The sequence below is a fragment of the Colossoma macropomum genome, unplaced genomic scaffold (genome assembly GCF_904425465.1).
Source record: "Colossoma macropomum unplaced genomic scaffold, Colossoma_macropomum, whole genome shotgun sequence".
Taxonomy (NCBI): Eukaryota; Metazoa; Chordata; class Actinopteri; order Characiformes; family Serrasalmidae; genus Colossoma; species Colossoma macropomum.
The window spans coordinates 30,129,965-30,155,159 of record NW_023494801.1 but is presented as its reverse complement, the minus strand read 5'-3'; the positions used below and the strand labels follow the sequence as shown (position 1 = coordinate 30,155,159).

The window sequence follows — 25,195 nt, the reverse complement described above, 5'->3', positions numbered from 1 at the left end:
GTATTGCAAAATCAGGATACAAAAAAAGGTATTTCCTTACAGTTACAAGGAAAAATACAGATATCAGATTGTAAGTACATTATATAAATGAGGGTGATTACCAATAGGGTTACATTTAAACCACATAATAGCCTTTGCTTGAAATTCGCCACTCTGAATGAAAAATATATCATATGAATGTTGTAGATGTTTTAAGAGTTTAGTGTTTTTAATTTTGGGGTTAGTGCTGCAGCCAGCAGAGACATCTAATGAAGAATCCCCCTCCCAAGCAGCAGTCCACAATCTTTTATCAAGCTTATCTGTACAAATTTTAATAAGTGTTTTATTTTTTATTGGCAGAGGTAAGATTTTCAGTGCTTTCCCAAAGATATTTGAATCGGACTTTCATGCTGGTTTAACATAGATACAGCTGCAAACTGAACCGGATGTTTGCGCCATATTTTTACAACCGTGAAGTGCCTAGGAACCAATCACATACCAATTCAAAGAGGTTGTCATAGAGTTTCTGACTATCAGTATGGCAGTGAACCTCCAACAGCTCAGAGCATTTGTTGTTGGTACCAACAGTTCCAAGAAAAAAGTCACCAGCATCACCAGATCTCACGCCATGTGACATTTTTTGTGGGGGTATGTTAAAGATTCTGTTTATGTGCCACCACTCCCATCCACACTGGATGATCTCTGAAATTGCGTTGAAAGAGCTGTGAGTACAGTGAAACCCGACATGCTCAATTGAGTATGGGATGAATTTGACAATGGCGTTGATGTTGTCCGTGCAGCTGGAGGAGGTCATATTGAGCACTTGTAAAATTCATGATAAACTTTATGGTCACTTAAACCATTTATAGTTTACAGCAATGTTCTGTAATGATTTACAAGTGAAATAAATCATTTTGAAATCCGATGAATCTTTCTGAATAATGTTAAAGAAGAACAATAACGTGGATCGGAAGAATAACAAAATGTGAAGAGAGCTTTGTGAGTGGTTGGTCCAGTTTTCACATATATGATTTCTTTATTCAGTAGTTTCAAACATGTTAATGATAGTTATTGGTAACTTATATGATCAGATCACATTCAGTTTTCATGTGAAACTAATGAACTCGTAGGACATCGATTTCTGTGGACTGCTGAAAATGCAGAGAGTTGAGAGAACGTCTACAAATTACATTGCAAACGCAATGATAGAAGTCTAAGCACAACGCAGCTATATGAAGCCTTATGGGCCAGTGGAGGCTTTTCAGCAGGAGCTTTTAGAATGGCCTTTATTTATCATTACTGGTGGAGTTTTGACAATGATATAAATCAAAGACAACATAATCACCTGCAATCATGTTGCTTCCAAACCAGTGCAGTTATCTGGTTTGTCTTGTGTTAAGTTAAAGTTATCTTGCTAAAATATTTTTTCTCTTGTTTTTATTTAATTATACAACTTTAAAAAGAGAAGTCATTCAAAAGCAACAAAAAATAATCAGATTACATAGTATAATGATGATGATGATGATGAGGCTGAGCATACCTTTTTCAGCACGAGCCTCATCTCGGCGTTCCATCAGCAGGAATCGTGGGCTCTCCGGTAGAAACGGCAAAATGCACAGCTGAAGAAGCGCGGGAACTGCCAAGAAGGCAAACAGGAAGTTCCACCTACCCACCTGCAAAACCACACAGTAACACATCAGTAACACTTCAAAAACACATCAACACGTTATTAGCACCGTATGTTTACAAAAATACACATCAACAACATCACACACTAATAACACAAACCAAAACATTCAGTAGCACAGCAGCAATATGCTAATAAATGAAAACAAAGGGAGCACTTATTTTCAAAAATAATCATGTGGTGCAATCATGTTACAGTCCAGCTTTCTCTCGTTTGCTCTCAATTTTGGGATCAGCTCAACTAAACACTGCTACATATTTAAAAAGTGTTACAGAAAACCTAAAGCCTAAAGCATAAAAACGTTTTGGATTACAGTGCAGTAATAAGCTTTACATAGTGAGTCAAATATAGCCATTGCAAAACACTGACAAGCAGCATTACAGCTCCATTCTAGACATCAGAAATGTAGTCTGAATCAGAAGTGTGTTACAATGAGAAGAGCAGAGACTAGTTTTGGGGTGAACAGATTAATGGGGGGCACTAAACTCATCTTTTTATCCTCACTATCCTGAGCCTGAGCTGAACACTGTGGTCACCTCTTTCCACAGCATACACACAAAAGCTCTGGAGATACACACTCTAGGGAGACTGAAACTGCAGTCTCATGTTTGTTGAGTAATAGTGTTATACACTTTCTGAAGAAAATAAATAACTACTGGGAACTACACCACATGTAAAATTGTCTGGACACTCCTCCTAATTAGAGTTCAGATGTTTCAGCCACAACCATTGCTAACAGGTGTATAAAATCAAGCACACAGCCATGCATCTCCATAGAGAAACATCAGCAATAGAATGGGTCTTACTGAAGAGTGATTTTAAACAACTGTATGTTGGGAACTTCAGTTCAGTTTCACCGAGCTCAGTTCTGGAAGCCTCAGTTTCCATGGCTGAGCAACTGCTCACAAGCCTAAGATCAATATTCGCAATGCCAAGTGCCAGCTGGAATGGTATGAAGTATTCCGCCACTGGACTCTAGAGCAGTGGAAACGTTCTCTGGAGTGATGAATCTTGCTTCACCATCTGGATGAATCTGGGTTTCTCAGATGCCAGGAGAGCATTACTGGAGTGCATAGTGCCAACAGTAAAGTTTGGTGAAGGAGGGATAATGGCCTGGGGCTGTTTTTTGGGGTTTTGGCTCAGCCCCTTAGTTCCAGTGAAAGGTAGTGTTGATGCCACAGCATACTAATATAATTTAGGACAATTATATATATGCCTCCAACTTTGTGGCAGCAATTTGGGGAATGTTCCAGCATGACTGTGGCCCTGGCTGTATTAATGCTCATGGTTTTGGAATGGGATGACCAACAAGCTCGTATAGGTGTGGTGGTCGGGTGTCCACATACTTTTGGCCATATAGTGTATGTAGAACTGATTATTTTGTTATTGTCATTATTTGAACATACATTTAGGGCATTACATTTGCTCCCTACATGTTGCCACATAAATTAGTATACGTATTCTAAATAGTGGTTTCACAACTTTGAATTGCAGTTTGTCAAACTGTTTTGTTAGCCTACTGTGGCAGTTTTTGATGGATCTTTGGTTCATTCACTAGTTTGCGAAAACTGAACAAAATCAGTGAATGTTTCAGAAGGAATGAATTGATTCAGTGAACTGAGTCAAATTATTCATATCTTTGAAAAGAACTGTATAATGTACTACCACAAATATCTCTGTCTTTCTCTTTGAGGTCTGACAGTTAGATGAAGCCAAAGATAATAGAAATGTACTATTAAAAGACAGCTATTAAAGTCAGCAGTTAATGTGTCCATTATTTATAAATATCATGATCCCCCTGTTATGAGAAAAATGGTGAACTTAGATGGATGGTGGAGTTCATATTCTCTTCCTTTCTGTAGAAGCACTACAATTAAATTTAAAAGCTCAATGAATGAAAGCTGTGAGGGGGAAAAAAAGGAGTGGTCTCAGGCTCTCAGCCTGATTCTGTTCCTTTTGGCAGACAGACGTGACTGCATCAGGGCTTCGGGAACTGGTGGAGTGTTTGTGTGAAGCATATTAAACGCCTCTGCGGAAGGCAGGGGAATTGGACTCACGCTGAGCTCTATGCGTTATTGAGCTGTTCCATAAATGCTCTCTGCTGGAGACAATCAAACATAATCTGATTTCACAAAAGGCTGTTTTAAAAACAATCCAGCTCTCATTTTCCCATTTCTGTCAGCGGGGTGTTAAGAACATAAACAAGCTCATTATGAAACATTGTCAAGAATTAGCATCAATTGTTAAAAGAGTGAGTTTAATTACTGTTTGCATGCCTGTAATGTTTGATACCCTAATCCACTCTAAAGTACAGCATTTGGAATAAGAATCTGGTCTGAGAGAGAAAGAGAAAGATAATGAGGGAGAGAAGAGTTATTCCCTTTGTAGTTTGGTCCAGAAACAAGTCTGATTGGCGTCAAGTCAAGATACAGTAGGCAGTGATCAGGTAGTTGAAGAGCTTCACCACATCTATGATCAAAATGTCTGCATGACAACCAATTTGTCTAAGTATTTTTGGAAATGCTACTGTTTCCATAGTTTAATGGGGCTTTATAGTTTAATAGTTTTGTGCTTAAACTACTTAATCTAGCATTGAAAACATTAGCCAACACTGCAAATGCTGCAGTATAATGTTAGAAATCAATTAAACTAATTAAAGGCGTTGTAACCAAGGGAATTTAATCAGGCCTGAAATTTTTATCCAAACCTGTCTATAGAATGAGAAAATTTGCCCAAGTATGGCCCAAGCTGACCAAAACAGAATTAAGTTTTAAAAAAAAACATAGCAGCAACCTGACAAATTCTGGCCAAATGGAGTCAAATGGAGCCAGACAAAATTCTGTCCCAAACATTAGACCACCAAAATTCTGTCTGAACTGAACTGTAGCTCAACAAAATTCTGTCCAAACCCAAATTCTGTCCAAACATTCTGTATGAAAATTCTGTCCAAACCCAAATTCTGTCTTAACTCAAATGTAGCTCAATGAAATTCTATCCAAACCCAATTGCAGCTCAACAAAGTTCTGTCTGAACTCAACTGTAGCTTTCTGCCCCAATGCAGGTGGATGAATGCAGTTCAACAAAATTCAACCCAAGTGTAGCCTGACAAAATTTTATCTGAACCTAAATGTATTCTGTTAAAGTTCTGTTCCAATCCCAAATATAGTCTGACAAAATTTTGTCCAAATCTCAATGTATCCTGATAAAATTCTATCTTAACCTGATTGCAACCCAATTCTACCCCAACCTGACAGTAACCTGACAAAATTCTGTCCCAACCCAACCATGCTCTGACAAAATTTTGTCCCAACTCAATTATAGTCCACCAAAATTCTGTCCTAACCTGTCTGTGCCCCAACAAATTTTGCCCAACCCCCAATATATCTGACTAAATTATGTTCCAACCTGACTATAGCCCAACAAAATTTTGTCTGAACCTGACAGCTTGACAACGTTTTGTCCAAAACCCAACTGTAGCGCAACAAAATTCTGTCTGAAACTGACTGTAGCCCAACAAAAGTCTGTCACAACCCGCATGTAGCCAAAGAAAATTCTGTATGAACTCCACTGTAGCTTGAAAAAATTCAGTCTGAACTCAACTGTAGCTCTCCAAAAATCTGACTGAACTCAACACCTCAACAAAATTCTGCCTGAATGCATCTACAGCCTGAACCTGAACCTGAATGTAGCTGACAAAACTGTTTGAATCTGACTGTATCTCAAAAAAAAAATCTCCTCTGTACTCCACTGTAGTTCAGCAAAATTGTCTGATGCTATCTACAGCCTCTTAAAAATCTGTCTGAACCTGAATGTATTGTAAACTGAATTTGGTGAAAAGTTATTGTTGTACTTAGTCTTATAATATGTACAGCTAACATTTCCAAATGGTGTAAAAAATGTGGAATTTTGTCAGTGGCATAACTAGAAAAACATGACAATGTAGTTCACAAATTTATTCGGTATTGTCATGTCTCAGATGAGTTAATGCTCTAAAGGGCATGCAATGTCACCCACTACCATCCAATGTATTTGGTTTGCTATAATACACTAAAAAATAAATACAAAGAAAAACAAATCCAGGAGAGATTTAGAAAATGTTTTAGCTAACAAACCAAATCACTATAGATTTTTAATTATTTGTATTTATATGTATGATTTATTTTTATGATAGTGATTCTGAAACAAAAACACTGGATAAGTATCTTTACATCTGATTTTCTAAGACGCTTGTTATTGTTTGTTTACAATACAAAGTGATTCCAGACTTCAATTGTGCATCATAGGATACTAAATAGACTAAGTATGATAACCATCTAAGAAGTATGACAGCACAATAATTAGCTCAGTCACTTGAACATTCCAGTGTAAACAATACTTCTTTTCATATAATAGCATGAGCACCCCTAGTTTTGTACCACTGAATTTTGTTTAAATAGTATTGGTTTATGGAACGTATTGCAAAACAACATCAAATCTAGATTTCTATGAGTTAAAAAAGTATCATTTTCTGAAATGTTTGATAGAGAGGAATAGCTGTAAATATCTCTTTATGCTATGAACAGCCCAGCGGCAATCGTATTGATTGGTCCTGTACACACCATCACTAAAAGCTAATGAGATGCACCTTCCTGAGTCTTTCAGATGAATGCAACTTTTAAAGAGTGTTAGCTGTCTCTGTCTTCATCTGGAACTACTTCATTCTGAAGTTCATGAGGACGAGTCCCAAAACCTGCATTTATTTTCGCCAGTTGCTCTCAATGAGATCAGGAAAGATTACAGTTCAGAGGGGTAATTTAGCACTTCGTAGAGTTGATTGCTCCGAGTAGGACTGGGCAGTAATGAGGAGGAGGAGTGAAGGGGATGATGATGAAAACAAACTCAGTCCTCCGCCTTGCAGGCACTCCTCAGAGGATTATGGGTAAAAAAGACATAATGAAGCAGGCTTGCTACGTAAACAAAGATCTAGAGATGGGAATATGAATGTCCTCAGAGAGGAAGAAAAATTATGATTATGCACAAACACACACACACACACACACACACGCACACACACACACACACACACACACACACACACACACACACACATCCATGACTATATGGCCAAAAGTATGTGGACACATGTGAACACACCTATATAATGAAAGGTGTTTAGTGGAATTGAGGTCTGGATTTTGCGCAGTTACAGATACTCCACACAAACTTGTCAAACCATGTCTTTATGGACGAGCTATTCCTGCTGGCGGTCCCTGGCCATTTAAGGGGTTAAGTATGAAATGGCTCTATGTAGAACTCATGGCTCTAAACAGAACTACTGCCTTTATTGAATAAGGCCCGAAACATACGCAAATGACAGCGCTCGGCCAATGCACTGCAAACACTCAGTCCTTCTGTACAAACTCACGCATTCTTACATTGCTGTGGTGGTTAAAACACTCAGTACTGAAGGGGGCGATAGAGGACAAATCAAAGTGGGATCTACTGCTATAACAGCAGTTTCAACAGCTAAATGTGGGCAGTAGAGGAGAGTGAGCTGCTTTACCTCTTCTCTTGAAATGGAAATGTGAATATGTATGATATTTTTATGACTATGTAAGCCATCTTTGCATGAGACTCAACTGCTCGTCTACTATGACAGTTGAGAAAGTACTCTGGCAGTACAAGACCGCTCGGTCAGGCTTGGCTGTCGTTATAGCGCGCCTTGTTGTAATGCTCAGATTGTAGCTTGCGTTGCAGTCTGAAATACGTCGTGACACATTTTTCAACGGAACTATGCGTGAAACTGTCTGTGTAGCTCGAAGCGTCTGCGTTTGTATCCTTGCATGAAGTATGTTTCGGGCCTAACTCTTAAAGACAAGTCTTATTAAAGTGTGTGGAAATTAAGGACCAATGTGTTATAGAACTCTCCTCCACCATCATTATCATAACACCAACTACAGCTCCAGAGACTTGTAGAATCTACACCAAGGAGTATTGAAGCTGCTCTGAAATTTATTTCAAGATGACCCTAAATCACAGTTCTTGTGTTGATGTTGCTTCCAGAGGCAGTTTGGAATTCTGTAGTGAGTGACGCAACAGAGGATAGGCGATTATTATGCAGTATGCACTTTAGCACTCAACAGCCATGCTCTGTGCGTTTGTATGATCTACCGCTTTGTGGCCAAGTTGTTGTTGCTCCTAGACACTTCCATTTCACAATAATAGCACTTAGGGTTGACTGGGGCAGATCTAGTAAAGCAGAAATTTTGATGAACTGATTTGTAGCGTAGATGGCATCATATGAGTGCCATGTATGAAGAAACTGAGTTATTCAGTGACATCTGCATTTAGATCTATAGAAAAGATATCAGTTAACAGAGTAGGAAACTGTGGTCAAAAGTCATTTAATGAGCATGAAGCTTGCGCATTAGTACAATATGTAAGGAAAAATAGAAAAGCAACTGTTAGTCAGGTGAATGTCAATGCAGGACATGATCAAACTGTGTCAGCAAGAATAGGCCGTCCGCAACTGCACAGAGAAACCTCTCATTACAAAGACAAAAACATGTTTGAGAGCTCAGTGATGTAAAATCCATAAAACTGGTCCACAGAGATATATGACACAGTCCAATGAGTCCTCATTCACCATATTCTCTACAGGTGGGCGATGTGTACATGTGTGGAGTACACCAAGAAAACAGTACAGGCCTGAATGTTTAACCCCTACAGCTAGGGGGTATGGTGTCTCTGTTTTGCTGTAGGGAGCTTTTTGTTAGCATGGCTTGAGTCCACTTTCGAGTCACTGAGAAGCAAAACAAAGTTATTCTGACTGATCTCCCTTATCCCATGATGAAACATTTCTATCCTCATGGACGTTTTCTCTTCCAGGACGGGCATGAGAGGTTACTGAATGGTTTGATGAGCATGAAAATGATGTAAATTAAATGCTATGGCCTTCACCGTCACCAGATCTCAACTCAATTTAACATCTATGGATAGACATCTACATATCTATACATCTATATCTATTAAACATTTTGAAAAAAAGTTCTATTGAGAATCATATATAACACATTCTCCATCAATCTGAAGAACCATTTCATCATGCAAAGAACCATTTAACTCCTTAAAATCCCCAGCTTATTACATGCTAAGGTTATTATTAAGTAACTACAGGGACTTCAGTGCAAACAGATTGAGCTATTTAAAGGTTATAGAAGTGTATAATAAAACTTTGGGCCTTGGCCATTTAAGGGGTTAAGTATGAAATGGTTCTAAATAGAACTCAAGGCTCTAACTAGAACCATTGCCTTTATTTAATAACTCTTGAACACAAGTCTTTTGTTAAGTGTGTCGGAAATTCAAACCAATAACCTATAACCAATACGTTTGATAGAACTCTCCTCCACCATCATTATCATAACACCAAGTATAGCTGCAGAGACTTGTAGAATCCATGCTAAGGAGTATTGGAGCTGCTCTGATGGCTCGTTGTGGCCAGCAAAACCATCTGAATGAGAGAAAGAGAGAGAAACAGAGAGAGACAGGGTGGAGTGTCTATACGCACTGACAGTAGGTGAAAGCTACACGAACATCATCTGCTCACCTGTCAGTTACTGACGCAGCTCAAAATATTCCACTCAGCCTCTACCTCTCACTACTGACAATCCACACTGCAGTATGCGCACATCTCAGGGACACACTCATTCCAGTCCAACAGACTGTGCCACCGATGGAGTCAGAATAGGTCCCTGTCTTTGCATTGCCCAAAGCAACAACACTCTAATCGAACTTCGTCCTCACCGTGTTTTAATATCTAAAACTCCAGGACAATCAGTAGCTCCAATCAGTGTCCAGGACAATCAGTAGCTCACCAGATCTTCAACAGACTTTAATTCTTTAGGTGTACAGTTTTTACTCTTATATTGCTATGCTATTCAAATGTACAATGCTGTGATAAAGTATTTGCCCCCTAAACCTAATAACTGGTTGTGCCATCCTTGCAGTAACAACTGGCGGACATTCTCATTCAGGATTTTCTGATAGAGCAGAACTCATGGTTCCATAAATTATGATAAGACATCCATGTCCTGCAGAAGCAAAGCAGACCCAGATCATCCACCATGTTTGACTGTTGGTATGATGTTCTTATGGTGGAATGCAGTGTTAGCTTGTTTACACCAGATGTAACGAGACTCACGTGCTCCAAAAAGTTCTACCTTTGACTCATCAGTTCACAGATTATTGTCCCAAAAGTCTTGGGGGTCATCTAGATGTTTTTTGGCAAATGCAAGACAAGCTTTTGCATTTTTTTTTGGTCAGCAGTGGTTTGTTCTTTGCATCTCTCCCATGGATGCCATTTTTGCCAAGGGTTTTTTTATTGTGAAATCATGTACATCGACCTTAACTAAGGCAAGTTTGGCCTGCAGCTCTTTAGATGTTTGTCTGGGTTCTTTTGTGACCTCCTGGATGAGTCGTCAATGTGCTCTTGGTGAAATGTTGGTAGGCTGGCCACTCCTTGAAAAGTTCACCACTGTCCCAAGTTTTCTCCATTTGTGAATAATGGCTCTTACTGTGGTTCGCTGGAGTCATAGAGCCTTAACAATGGCTTTGTAACCCTTTGCAGACTGGTGGATTTTAATGACTTTGTTTCACATTTGTTTTTGAATCTTTTTAGAATGTGGCATCATGTGCTGCTTTTTGAGACCTTCTAACCTGCTTTACATTGCAAGATTGGTTGTATTTAAGCAATGTTAACATTCAACAGGTCTGGCAGTAACCATGGGTGAGACTAGTGAAATTAAACTCAATAGTCAATTGAATTTAATAAACTGGTTGATTTAGTAGCCAAGGGTGCAATTCTTTTTTCACATAGAGCAAGGTAGGGCTGAACAGCATCTGTCCTTCAATAAATAAAATCATTTAAAAACAGCATTTTGTGCTTAGTTGGGTTATCTTGGTCTAATACGAAAAGTACTTTGATGATCTGAAACAATTAAGTGTGACAAATATGCAATAAATAGAAGAAGTTGAGAAGGGGACAAATACTTTTTCACAGCATTAAATATATCAAGCTTTCAACCAACAAGAAAACCATGTTTCTGAAAGTAAAAACAGACAACTCATCGAAATGATGTTAAACCTGACTATTAAAACAGGCTACTTTTGTTGCTGTACTATCAGGACTGATGTATGAAAATGATCTCTGTTCTGATTGTGCTTCATTTAAAAAGTTGTATGAGCTAAACATTCCTTATAACTTCAATGTGAATGGGCAGAGCTACACTGCTGGAGCCTGAATAGATTGATGATATGTAAATGTGTTTTCGTGACCAAAAAAACCCCCAAAAAAACAAAAGCAAAAACGAAGAAACCAAAACAATGAATTCTAAATGGGCTGGTTTTGCAACATAGTCCATCTCTGGACTGCATGGACTGGGAAGTTGACTGTATGTTTTAAAACTTTAACCATGTTTACAAACTGCACCAAACTATTATATTTTAAAAATTTAAGGAAAATTTATTTTCCTATGATAGGGGCCCTTTAAGTCAAAGCAAGCAACCCAACAGGGGCATAAATGCTATAGAAATGGAAGGCTTGTGTCTAAGTAGAGGAAGGACGCTGAGCACTTGCCGATCCTGGAACCAGAGTGCAATAAGGGGGCGGAGCCAAAGCACTGACCTGGAACTACTTTACTGATAAGGTCATGAGGATGAGTCACTGACCTGCTTTCGTTTGCTGACTCACCGAGCATGCTCAGAGCCACACACACACACACACACACTTCCGATTTCTCATCATGAAGTGGTCTTGGCAGGATGTGTGTGGTGTTTTGAGGACGTTGGCCATTTGCCCTTTGGAGTAAAAACGTCAGCTTTCATGCCAGTCATCCACAGCATCACCTTACACACGACCGCCTCCTCTAGTTCTCATTCACCGCCCCCCCCTTACTCTCTCTCTTTATCTCTCTCTCTCTTCCATTCCCTCCACCTCTCAGAATCTGACTCACTCTATTAGCCAAATACAATTTCATGTATTTGCTGTTATGAACGCATGTGAATGCAAAAGTTTAAACACCCCCAGTCAAATGACATGTACTGTTGATGCTCTAAGTGAAAAGAATTTAGCACATGCTCTACATAGAACATACTAAAATATGACAACTTAGTGCATAGTTTCTTTGTATTTGCTGAGTTTGACAGTGACATGAAATGTAAAATGTGCCATAACTCTTTCACAGGAGATATTTTATCTTTTATATATTTTTTTTTCCAATATGTTGAATTCAGCAAACATTATTTGCATATTAAAAAGTGCAGAAGTGTGCTCTCTGTAGAGGACTTGTTTACTTATTTTCACTTAGAAAATCAACAAGACGTCATTTGGACAGGGGAGCGCAAACTTTTGCATGCAACTGCTCAAAGCTCAATTCCAGAAGTTGGGTCAGTATGTCAACTGCAAATAAAAACAGAACACAGTGATTACGTGTATTTAAAAATAGTGTAAAGAAAAGGTTATGAAAGCTTTATTGTGCTATAAATCTGTCTGACTGACAGGTTTGGTGCTGCAGTCTTAAAGTCACAAGCGGCTTAACATCCATGCTGCTGGAGCTTAATACAGACATGGTTGGTCTACTGGGGCCTACAGCACCAGGCTTAGCTCCACTGTCAGCAGTATTCTGTCAGCAACTTTAAAAATTAAACTAGTAAAAGTTTTTACAGATAAAATGTAATTAACAATAAGAAACTATGTATAGGCTTTCAAACACGCCAACAAATTTTATTGGAAAAAGATAAACTAGGAAATTTAGAATTATACAAGAATTACATAGAATTAAACAGGCTGGTTTTATTACTCTGACTATAGCTTTAAATAGTTATCTACTCATTCAAAAAGCAGTAGGATCTGAAATACTGCTTATAAATGACATAAACTGAATATGTTGCTGGACAGTGTGAAAGATTTGGGCACCACAAAAAATTACTTTTGAAAGGCTTTTATATTTATTATATTTATAATTATATGGGCGGGTTTGCTTGCTCAAAAACACTAATATTAACCAAAACTAACATTAATAAGTAGTGATTTAACATATGTCAATTTTCTTCTTTAACCATTTCCAAACCACTCCTCATGGCAGCCCAGTAATAACTGTTGTTATTATCCAATACCTAATTTGGCTAATCAATTTTTCATTATGTTAAATCAAATGCCCTGCTGATGCAATTTAACAAATCCATTGTGATCCAGGAGAAATCTAGAACCCATTTTTTTCAGTCTAGCTCACAAGATACTACTTGAGCTACTTGAAAACTGGAAATTCATGTTACTTTTTCAACGTATTTAAGTTTGTTTGCAGCTACTCTAATAATATAAGGTGATTTATATTAAAGTAAAAACACACGTAATCACCAGATTAGTGGTTCAGGTGTCTAAGACTTTTGCACAGTACTCTATGTATGTGTTGTTTTTTGTGACATCACAGAAGCTATCAGCTCAAAAAGACTTGTTTTTGGAGCTTAATTTCCATAAATGGTCTGTATATGTGAATGGTAAGTTTAAACATGCCTACACAGAACATCACACTAATTCATTTTTAAAAAACAGGGAAAATGAGGTTGCCCTGATATGGATCCTTTGAAAGAACTACATTAACAAATATATGTAAAAACATTTTGTGTCCATCAGACTCTGTTTCCTACTGTAAGAGTGAATGCATGTGCTATTGTTCAATTCCTCAGAAAAGGTATATTGCAAGCACTGATGGTTTAAAATCGAGTTTTACTGACAGCCCATCTCAACTTTAGCTCTATGCGGAGAGTCCCCCATACACGGGCTCACAGCACGCTTTAACATCTCTGGACAGGACCTGCCTCATAACACTGACAGCTCCTGCACTGAATACCAATCAGCAGTCTGCTCAGTTCAACATGTTATACTGCTGTAGCACATACATGCACATTTATACTAGCAAAATGCAGCCTGTGGAGTATAAAACTTTAATTGTGGTAAAGAACAGTGGAAAAGAGCATGTACCCTAAGGTAAAATGGTCATATACAAGAAAATATAATAAATAGGTGTTTTCATTCTTTCTCCAGCAACCACACAAACAAGCAGAAGCTAAAGCCATGTTTACTGACACTAGCACAGAAGGTAGAAGGCAAGGGCGTGCACTCACATATGCACACAAGCATCCTGCCTGCTCATTAGCTGGACCTCCTGTATGGCTTCACACCATTACTCAGGATCTGTGTGAATGTGTTTGTTTTCATACATTTTCAGGGCAAACATTGCCTCGACCAGAAAAACATGGCTAACCTGCAAGACCAGTGAAATGGTTTGAATTTTATACATTTTATATATATATTTCTATTTTTGCTTACAGTAGTTATAATTAGGGTTAGACTTTGCTAATCAAACAAAGAAGCTGCTGGTATTCTGAGATCAATGGAGTCCAGAGCTCAACTTCACTGAATGTGGACTCGAATGGTGAGAAGCAGAACGTGCAACCAACTTCTAACACTGAACGGTAAAGCTGTGGAAAAGAATGGAAGCTGAACAAAAAACATGCAATAAGGGGGATGAGTGGAGACACTTAATACTGAAAAATTGGGCAATATGTTTAGTTGCTGAGGCTTCTGAATGATTTTTTCATACATGTTTTTGTTTTTTCCCTGAGGTTGAAAAATGGGTGACACTTTACATGAAGGGTCGCAAATTAGTTGATAATTTTAAGCTAATACACAATTAAATACGGCACACTTTCCTTGACATCTACATATTCAGTTGCCTATCCTAGGAGTTGTCTTTACATATTAACCATCAATTACGCTTTACTACAAATTAACTAACCATTAATTAATACTTTATGTGTCCCTACAAGTAAAGAGATGATCTTTATTACTATTAGAAATGTACTGGTTAGGCCTAAAAATCAGGGCCTTTATTCAAAGACATATGTAGTCAGTTGGATGAGATGTGCAAGTCTGAAGGACTTGTTTTAGTTTAATAAAACTGAGCTGGTTGTTTTATTGAGCAGAACAATTTAGAAAAAAAATGTATGTGTATTTTCCACTTTACTTGAGGGGACCCAAAAAAAGGAAAGAGATATTAACATATCAGTAACTTGTTTTATTCATAGGTTTGTAGTATAATTTGTACTGGGAAGGACACTTTAATTAATTAATATATAAAAAACAGGATAAACACATAAGTACTTGTTAAAGTTAAGGAGTAAATAGGCTATGGACTTATAACAAATTAAACTATCAGTTAACATTGTACTCAATTACTAAGTATTAACTACTTAATCGTTAACTTATACTTAATGAGCAGTTAATTAATTTATAAATAATTAGTATTTAATTGCATATTAGCATATAACTATTAATTCATTTGTGACCTTTAATGTAAAGCATTACTGAAAAAAGAATAACTTGAACTTACTGTTTTTTTTTAAATAAATGTAGTGTATTATCTGACTTTTGACAATACTGTATGTATGCATATGGTGTGTTAGTGTGTGCTGTGCTGGTACAAGTGAATCAGACACAGCAGTGCTGCTGGAGTTTTTAAACACTGTGTCCACCAACTGTCCACTCTATTAGACACACCTATCTTCTTGTTCCATCTTGTAGATGTAAAGTCAGAGACAGTAGCTCATCTGTTGCTGCACAGTTTGTGTTGATCATCCTCTAGTCCTTCATCAATGGTCACAGGACCCTGCCCACAGGATGCTGTTGGCTGGATATTTTTGGTTGGTGGACTATTCTCAGTCCAGCAGTGACAGCACTGCTGACAAAATGGACTGCAGGTATAATAAGGTCTACTTAATGAAGTGGCTGGTCAGTGTGTAATTATATATTATGATTATTATACCTATATATAGGCATGTAGGTACATAAATAATTTGATAACATCAGTTGCCTTTTATATGCAAGAATCTCATGATGAATGGACCAATAGAAATGGTCAAAAATTACATAGAATAAAATGTCATTACAGTACATTTTTCTTTCTCCTAAAACGTTACGACAGTAGATATCATATGATGTCATGACAGATTATGTTCAGTAACATAACATGTTATCATGTTGTCATTACCATAACTTGTCATGACAGCCAAAAGATGTTTTATAGTACCGAAGATTCGCAAGTATAAAAATTGGATCATTCATCACATCTGGCCCAATATTAACTCGGATCAAACTCAGACGACATAGAAATGTTAAAGTTCAGCTCAGGCTTTGCAAGATCTGGCAAATTTATATTCCCAGTCTGATTCATTTCATCACGTACAGCAGGCCAAACATCTGACTAAATTAGCATAAGCAGGCAGCCATGCTAATAAGCAAATTAGCATAAGCAAACAGGCACTTTAATAACAGGATTACTATAAGCTTTTTGAAGCATGGTGCTGGGGATTATGATTCAGTTCAGTGCGGTCCAGTGAAGTGAATTCATATTTGATACAGTTCCATTAATGCACTTTATAGGTCGACGTATATAAAGAGGTAAAATAACAAAAACAGTCAAAAAAGGCAGGTATAAATCCATCAGTGTTACAGACAGAAGACAAAGGACAAGAGACTAACTCTTAGAGCAGAGGATGGCTGGATTGCACTGCCTGGCACCACTTAAATAATTACTAATGAGCCTAATTGGCTGAGAGCTGAATTTCAAGATCAGACATGACTGCTGTAAAAGTCCTGCCTGAGACATTTGCATAACGACAGCAATTAATCATGTGGTGACCTGATGTAGCAGAAACACTTCAGATTATGACCACATCTAAAGCTTAAGTGAGTATTTTATGCAACTCTTATTTGGATCATTCTGTTGAATTAGTTCAAACTGCAGTCTCACAGTATAATTACAGTTTGAATACTTAATTAATTAATTAATTAATTAAGTATTCAGATGTTAGATATTTACAAGCAGGCTCAGAGCCATATTTAGCCACACCCCTGCATTGTTTTAAAAACTTTTTTTGTATTTTGATTGAAAAATATGATGATTTTATGTGTGCACAACTGCTCAAAGCTGGGTCTGCTATTCATGTACTGGCTTGCATTTTTCAGTTATGTTCAAAATGAGCTAGAATCTTCACTACCGAAACAGTCACTTTAAAAACATTTGGTAAAGTTTTAGTAGTGTTATGTTTATTTTGCTAGTGGCAAAGCTGTTCAATCATTTGCTTTAGGAAAATAAACATAATTAAGATATAGGGTCACTCAAAGTCCAAGTAAGTCAGAAGTCAGATATGTGTTTTGAACTCTGACTTTGAACCAATTAGATAGAAGGATCCATGTAGCTTGTTAATGGCCAATAACAGTAACCTTATAACCTGCCCTGACCTTCTCCATCCCACTGACATGGACACACAGTGCCAAGAAACTAATTTGTAGTTTTATACTCCTGTTCCAAAATTTGAAATCAATGTTTTCAATAATATAAAATCAATACTTGCAATGAATTAGTTTAAATAGGGGTGGCGTAAAGAGGCTGGAAGGATTAGTCTGCGGTGGGGATGGGGGGATTAGGATGTGTTCCAAAGGGTTCCAAAGAGACAGCGGCCCACAAAGATTGCACTTTTTTGTTAACTTTTAGGCTTCATGAAAGATTTGCGATTGAAATGCTTCATTCATTAAAGAATAAATAAAGCCTAGTTGTAGATACAGCACCAGCAGCAATGCATCCTGCGTTCTGCCACCCCAGGCATATTGCACAACTATGAACATATGTTATCGTTTACAGTGTTTAGTCACTCGGTTCATTGACTGGATGTGACATGCACCACTGTATTGTCACCAGCACAATATTTATGTGATTTTCACTCACTTACTTTTGTACTACACATTATATGTTATGGTGGTTTTAGTATATTTTATTATATATCTTTACTTATTTTATTTATGCATCTGTATACTAGCATACAGCAATACCTTTGCTCTTGTTTTGCTCCATTCATCCATCTATCCATCGATCCATCCATCTATCACTGCTATAATAACTGCCCATTAAAAATGGTCAGAGGTTAGCATGGTCATGGTCATTAGTAAGTACAAGAGTTTTGTTATTAATTCTACTGAAAATGCTGTCAAAAACACAAACCAGGCATGCAAATTGCCAGGAAAAGCAAAAAACAAGGAAGAACGTTTTTGGAGGTAAAAGTGTGTTATGAAGATACTGAAGGTCTTAACGCAAGGGTATGTTATAGTGACTACAGTTGTCAAATGGAAATGATGTGACAGAGCTGACTAAACAAAACCCCATGTTCTACTTTTTCCTCATAAACCAATATTGCAATATGCCCTGTTCTTGTGTTAAGATGTCATGTTCCTCAATCATTATGTAAAAGTTTAACTTGAAAGTGAAGGTGAGACTGACTTCTATCTTCCAGCTTGCATAAAGCACAATTTAATAATAATAATAATAATTATTATTATTATTATTTATATAGCACCACATTAAAAATACATCACAAACCACATTATAATAAAAAATAAAAAAAACAAAGGAGGAAGAAAAAAGGTAAAAAAAACAGGAGATGGATGGATGTTTATTGCTAGTGTGCTCCAGATCTTTGGTGCACAAACCACAATATCTCCACTGTATATCTACTGAATTTCATGATCTCTAGCTGGATGGGGAAGTGTTTCTGGAGAATTGAGTGGGCTTTGAATAATGTATTAGAAATACACTAGGGAAATGAATTAAGGCAAGGGGCCCATGCATAAAGTTTTCAGGGGACCCAGAATTCCTACTGGCACCCCTGGTTACAAATGAGTGTATAAAATGAGTCTAATATGTTAATATGCCTGCTCAACTTCACAGCTTTCAAATATTTAGATGGACACTAGAATGCTAGCATCTAGACTAGGAAATAAATAAAATATAAGATATGTTAGATGTGTTCAGAATGATGAACGCAGCCATTGAAGATTAAAAAATGACTATACTAGCTGAATAGCATTAAAAATTAAGCTATTAAGCTATAATTGATATGTCATATCCAATTTCTATCATGTTCCAAAAGTGGACATTAAAATTTGACAGAAATATTAGTTAAATGCATTTGAATAGGTTGTTTTTTTTTAACTGAATGTAATGTATGTTACCATAACATATTGGGGTTTTTTATACTTTGCCTCCCAAAGGACAAACTAACATAATCACAAATTAAACTGTCATTTTAATATTTAATTGCCAATCCTTTGCAATCAATGATTGCCTTTGCAACCCATTGACATCACCAGACGCTGGGTTTCTTCCTTGGTGATACTCTGCCAGGCCTTTACTGCAGCTGTCCTGTTCCCGCTTGTTCTTCAGGCATTTTATCTTTATCTTTGCCTTGAGTAAGTGAAATGCATGCTCAATATTATTTTAATCAGGTGACTGACTTGGCCATTGCAGAACATTCCACTTCTTTGCCTTTAAAAAAATGAGTGTTGCTTTTGCAGTATGCTTTGGGTTATTGTCTATCTGTACTTTGTAGCACCATCCAATGAGTTTTGATGCAGTTAGCTGAATTTGAGTCAATAATATAGTTCTATACTTTCATCCTGCTGCGTCCATCAGCCACATAATCAATAAATATGAGTGAACCATACAAGGGAACCAGTTCCATTGGCAGCATTCCATACCTGCACCATGACACTACCTCCACCATGCTTGCTTTGAATCATGAGCAGTTACTTGTCTTCTCCATACTCTTTTCTTCCAATCACTCTGGTTGGTCTTTGTCTCCTCTGTCCATAAGATGATGTCTTTTTCAGATTTTTTTTTTTTTTGGTCAAACTATAACCTGGTCTTCTTGTTTTTGAGGATTACTAATAGTTTATATCTTGTGATAAACCCTCCGCTCTGGTGATGTCTTTTTTTGATTGTTGACTCTGACACAGATACATCCTTATTGAGGGTTTTTGTAAGCTGGTCAACTAGAAAACTAGGAAAAGCTGGTCAACTGGGAAAAGCATTCTTCTGTCACCCACCACAGTTGTTTTCTGTGGTTTTCCAGGCCTTTTAGTCTTTCTTAGCTCACCACTGTGTTCTTTCTTTTTAAGAATGTATCAAATAGTTGATCTGGCCACACCTAATGTTTTTGTTGTCTCTCTGATGGGTTTATTTTATTAGCCTAATTATGGCTTGCTTCACTAGCAGTGCCAGCTTTTTGGACCTCATATTAAGAGTTAAAAGCAATGGATTCAAAATGCCACACTTGAAATCAACATGAGGCATTTGTGCTTACTTGTAAGTGAAATAATGAAGGAATAAAACACCTGGCCATGGAATAGCTTAGCAGCCAATTGCCCGATTACTTTTAAGCCCCTAAAAATGTGAGGCTTTAACTGAAAATGGAAGTATCTCATTAGTGATCATTTTGACTTTTCCCTGTCTTTCTGTTTAACACTATAATGAATTCTCCTGCAATGTTTCGATTATAATAGTCGTAGTTTTCAACAGGACTTAGATCTTTCAAATGCTTCTATTATAATAAAGTTTTGACAAAACAAGTTTTTGTTCTTATCTAGTTATTGGTTGTAACAGAAAACTGTCCTGCAAACACATTCATAAAACATACCATTGGGCCTTTGCTAAATTCTGTGAGTAAATGCTTATACGAAACATGTATTTCCATATAACTATTTTATGAATCCATTGGTTTTAGGTATTTGTATTTTAAATTTGGGAAGGGAAGAATTTGTCGTAATGTATCACATAGTTGTAAACAATCAGCTACCCCTGCTATCCTACTGTGATTCAGCTCCAAGTAAAGTATGTGCCACAGAGGTTACTGCCTGATTGCCATGGATACCGGAAAAAAAAAAAAAGGTAGGGAAAGTGAAAGCAACTACTTTTTTCACTATAAGAAAGTTGGATAAATCATCCTAAGAGTATTAAAGGTAAAACATTATCTCAATGACCAACATTTTCCAAAGACATGTATTGTTAAAGAGTACTGGTAGTAGTTACAATGAATTCCGTGTTCATTCTGAAGACAGTGCATCTTGTAAGTTATTGTCTGTGGTAATTAATGGTGTGATACAAATGAAAGCCAAGGCCAAAAAACAATGAAGTATTCCTTTAAGGTGTTAACCATCTGTCCGGTTCAGCTGAGGTGAGTCAGAGAGCAGACAGCGTCAGTGCAGTTTCATTCATGTCAGTTCCCCCAGAGATGCCCAAGCACCAGCACTGGTCTTTTATTAAAGCAAAGCAATCTTTTCCTACAGAAATGTCCCCAAAACCTGTCAGTGGTTAACTCAAACATGAGGGCTTTTCAAAGACATTTTAAGGCCAACAAAGCATTCATTACATTCCCTTAGCTGATGTTGATATTCTAAGCCCTTGTTCACACACTACATGTCATTTATTGCTATGAGTTGCAATGCTCAAAGGATATTAGTTCAGGAAATTAGTGCAATATGAGAGGAGACAAACAAATAATGCCCCTGATGCAATTCTGGGAGAGATCTACAGAGTGAAAAGATTGCAAGAGTGCAATTGTTGGAATACACAGGCCTTGCAAAACAGGGGTCGAAGTGATAAGGAATGTGTTTGTCAAATGATTGTTATTAGGCTGGAGAAACATTGTCTGTTGATTTACAACTGGGAATTTTGGTTGTCAAGTCGCATGTCTGTGATGTGTGCGAGTCAAGTCTAAGTCTGAGTCAAGTCTTGAGATTTTCTCAGATACGAGTTGAGTAAAGTCTCAAGTCTCTGAGGTATGAGTCTGAGTCAAGTCTCGAGCCTCTGAGGTGGGCATCTGTAGCAAGTCTCTGGAGTACAAGTGTAAGTCAAATTTTAATTCAGACTGAGGTGTGAGTCCAAGTCGACTCTCAAATCTCTGAGGAGCGAGTGCAAGTCAAGTCTAAGGTCTCTGAGGTGTGAGTTTGAGTCAAATTTCGAGTCTCTGAGGCACAAGTCTGAGTCAAATCTCAAGTCTCTAGAGGCATGAGTCTAAGTCAAATCTTGAGTCAGACTGGGGTGGGAGTCCAAGTCAAGCCTCAAGTCTTTGAGGCGAAAGTCTGAGTCAAATCATGAATGTCTGTGAGGTGCAAGTCCATGTTGAGTCTTGAGTCTCTGAGGTGCAAATCTGAGTCTACTCTTGAGTCTCTGAGTTTGAGTTAAGTCTCAAGTCCCAAAGTGCATGTCTGAGTCAAGTATCAAGTCTCTGAGGTGAGATTCTGAAGTCTCAAGTATCTGAGGAGGTAAGTCTTGATACTCTGAGTTCCGAGTCTAATTCAAATGTCAAGTCTCTGAGGTGCAATTTCCAAGTCAAGTCTCAAGTTAAGAGAGTGCGAGTCAAATGAGTGTGAGTCAAGTGAGTGAGAGTCTGAGACAAGTCTTGAGTCTCTGAGATGGGAGTCCAAGTCAGGTTTTGGGTCTCTGACATGTGAGTTGAGTCAAATCTTGAGTCTCTGAAGTACGAGTCTTGATCAAATCTTGTGTCTTTGAGGTCCAGGTCTGAATCAAGTCTCATGTGAGTCTGAGACAAGTCTCGAGTCTCTGAAGTGTGATATCAAATTGAGTCTCAAGTGTTGAATCTGAAATTATCAACAATTAAGCTAAACCTGCTTCATAATTTATATAGAATGCACTACAATTCACAATGTACAGGGTACAGGCTTTTATCATGACATTAGGTATAGCCTTCTGACTGGGATGGCTGTTTGTAAACCTGACTTGGACAAAAAGATTCAGTCTTGCCTTTTTCTCTTTACATTCACTCTACATGAAATTATTAAATACAAACAAATCAAATGTTCTACTAAAATGCAGACACCACTGTAAGAGAATGGCATGTGCAGCATGTGCACATTATTGTTGTAACATTTACAGGCAAAGATGCTCTGTAAGGTCAGAAATGCAAGATTTTGTATACCATGTCATGCTTTCTCAGGCTGAATTCTTTAGGCTTTATTCTGAACTGAAAATGAACTTGGGTTATAAGTCAATTAATGTCCAATAAGTCCAAGTCGAGCAGTGAGTCAGTTGAGGGCTAATTCGAGTCAAGTTGCAAGTCACTCAGCATGCAATTCAAGTATGACTAGAGTCGGGATGATGACTCAAGTGCCCAAATATACAGTATAACATCACCATACTGAGTTTTATTATTCAGTAATTTCAGGAACTTCAATGCAAATTAGTTGAGCTTCTAGGTTATAGAAGTGTGTAATAAACCTTTGGGCCTGCTGGTGGGTCCTGGCCATTTAAGGGGTTAACAATGTCTGTAAACAGCTGTGATATATTTATGGTAGACCATATAAACATACAAAATGCAATGTTAGATAAAACCAATACATTTTTGGCTACATCAAGCAATGGCACTAAGCTCCTGGCTGAGGATTGACTTGAAGTTGTATGCATTGTAAAAAATTCAGTGCAGACCACTGAGCTAGAATGCAGAATAAGCAATGTGGATAAGACAGAATTCCATATTCGCAGCGCCTCTCCGTTGAAATGGCAGCAGGCCATTAAAAGTGATCAGAATCTGATTACCGCACCGCCGGATGGTTCTTGGAATGACAGCTCCTCCTGGGAGCCACTTTACCGCTGCCATGACTGACACTTTCAGAGACGAAGATAAATATTTCATAGATTATAAGTCACTGTAGATTGTTCTCTGGTTAAATCCCGTAGCGCTAAGAATATATAAACTCAAAACAGCTTTCAAACACATTGTTTATCAAGATAAAAACTGTTTACATGCAGTTTAAATAGTGGAGTGAAAAAATATATGTGTAAATAGAGGACGGAGAAAGAGCGAGAGAGGGAAAGTCTTTGCTATTTGCTGTGTCCCCAAAACAGGAAATTGCATGTTATGGCTACTGTAAAATAGGGAGCCTTCTGTCAAAGTAGGTGGGTCTTAGTCACGTTGAGCAATGAAACTCTTTGGTGATGGTAGAGGTCTGGGTTGTGAGACAATAGAAGAGGTGGCACCATGACATTGCAATGGATGATGGGTGAGATTCATATTGGTATGTTTTAGAGATGCACCGATACCACTTTTTTCCTTCCAATTCTGATTCTGATACCTGACCCTTTAGCATCGGCTGATACAGAGTACCAACACCTATACTAACTAACTCACCTAGAACTCCTGATATTTATTCAGTCTTTTATTTTGGTCAAATCTATGTTCTGTGTCACAACTAACACACTGAGCTTGGCTAGATGGCATTTACTTGTTGGATTATATTTATCAGATGCTTAAAAAAAACACATTTTTGTTTATTGACTGTATATAATTAGCATTTACTATTATATAATTAGTAACAGGAACCATGTTTAACAACTTAAGTAAATGTAAAATTTCTTTATTGTGCAAAAGAGTTAAAAACAGAACTGAACAGTACAAAGATAAACCTGTTGTGTTTACATATCAGCACACAGCAGCTTCTCTGGCTCAAAAATGGAGCTGAATGTTATTTCACATCCAGTCATTTGTTGCATCTCTGAGTGTGAGCTGAGTACCGTTGTTCACACTGTCAGTATTGGTGACTTTCTGTTTTGTTTCTGGCTTGGTTGAAGTGGCGGACCTGAGAGCCGTGAGTGATCAGAAGTTGCTTTGTGGTATCGATTATAGGTATCAGTACCCCATCATCGTTGCTGATGCTGCGTATAGGCGCCGATATGGATACAGTATCACTACAATACTGTGTTAGTATTTTTTCAAGTTGGTCTCAGGTAAGTGCACTAGTTTAACAGGTGCATTAAAAGTACTCAGTTACTCAAATACCCTTGCCCATTCCTTCTACACATGATCTGAAAAATATCTAATCTTTTTTGAGTAAACCATCCATTAAACCTACAGATTCTACTTTCATCTTAGACTGTGATCACATCTGAGGTTTTCCACACAGCTACTAAAATTATTTCTGGCTCTGTAAGAGTCTCGCTCTGCCTCTGTGGGCTACTCTACCCCAAAGAGCCGTCATACGGACTGTGATTACCTTCACCTCAGGACAGAGATGAATGAACATTCATGATTCAATCCTGAGCATGACTGAACAACAGAACATGTGACGGCTGTAATCAACGTCTGCATATCAAAGCCCTGCTCCTCCAAGCATGAGCTTCAGCAGCTGTCATGACTGCTGCTTCTGGTGTTTCATGTTGGCGGACACTTCTAACATGTGGTCACCTTTGATAGGCCAGCCTTGCTCAGAAAGGCAAAACTGCCCATGCAGAGAGATGAACATGTGCATTCAAATCAAGGAACAAACATTCAAAACACATTTTGGACACATTTTTAACTGATGTTTAACAGACTTGGACTTAAAATCTGTATGCTTTGAGTGACCCTCTACCTTAATTATGTTTATAGCATTAAAGCAAAATGGTGTTGGTGTTGTGTAGTGGTAACACCTCTGCCTTCTATGCTGTGGGGTTCAATCCTCTCTCAGGGTAAGTACCCTACACTATATCAAGAGTCCTTGGGCAAGACTCCTAACACTACTGTTGCCTACCTGTGTATAATGATCAAATTGTAAGTTGCTCTGGATAAGACTAACAAAACAATCATAATGTCACCAAAACTTCAACA

At 37.7% G+C, this 25,195-nt stretch overlaps 1 protein-coding gene across 1 annotated transcript in view; it reads right to left on the bottom strand.

Annotated features, from left to right (window-relative positions):
* slc2a9l2 (solute carrier family 2 member 9, like 2) overlaps positions 1 to 25,195 on the bottom strand; it is a 269,938-nt gene that overhangs the window by 142,544 nt on the left and 102,199 nt on the right. Inside the window, exon 7 of the mRNA XM_036590228.1 lies at positions 1,520 to 1,652. Coding sequence (XP_036446121.1) covers positions 1,520 to 1,652 — 133 coding nt within the window. The remainder of the gene's footprint in view (positions 1 to 1,519; positions 1,653 to 25,195) is intronic.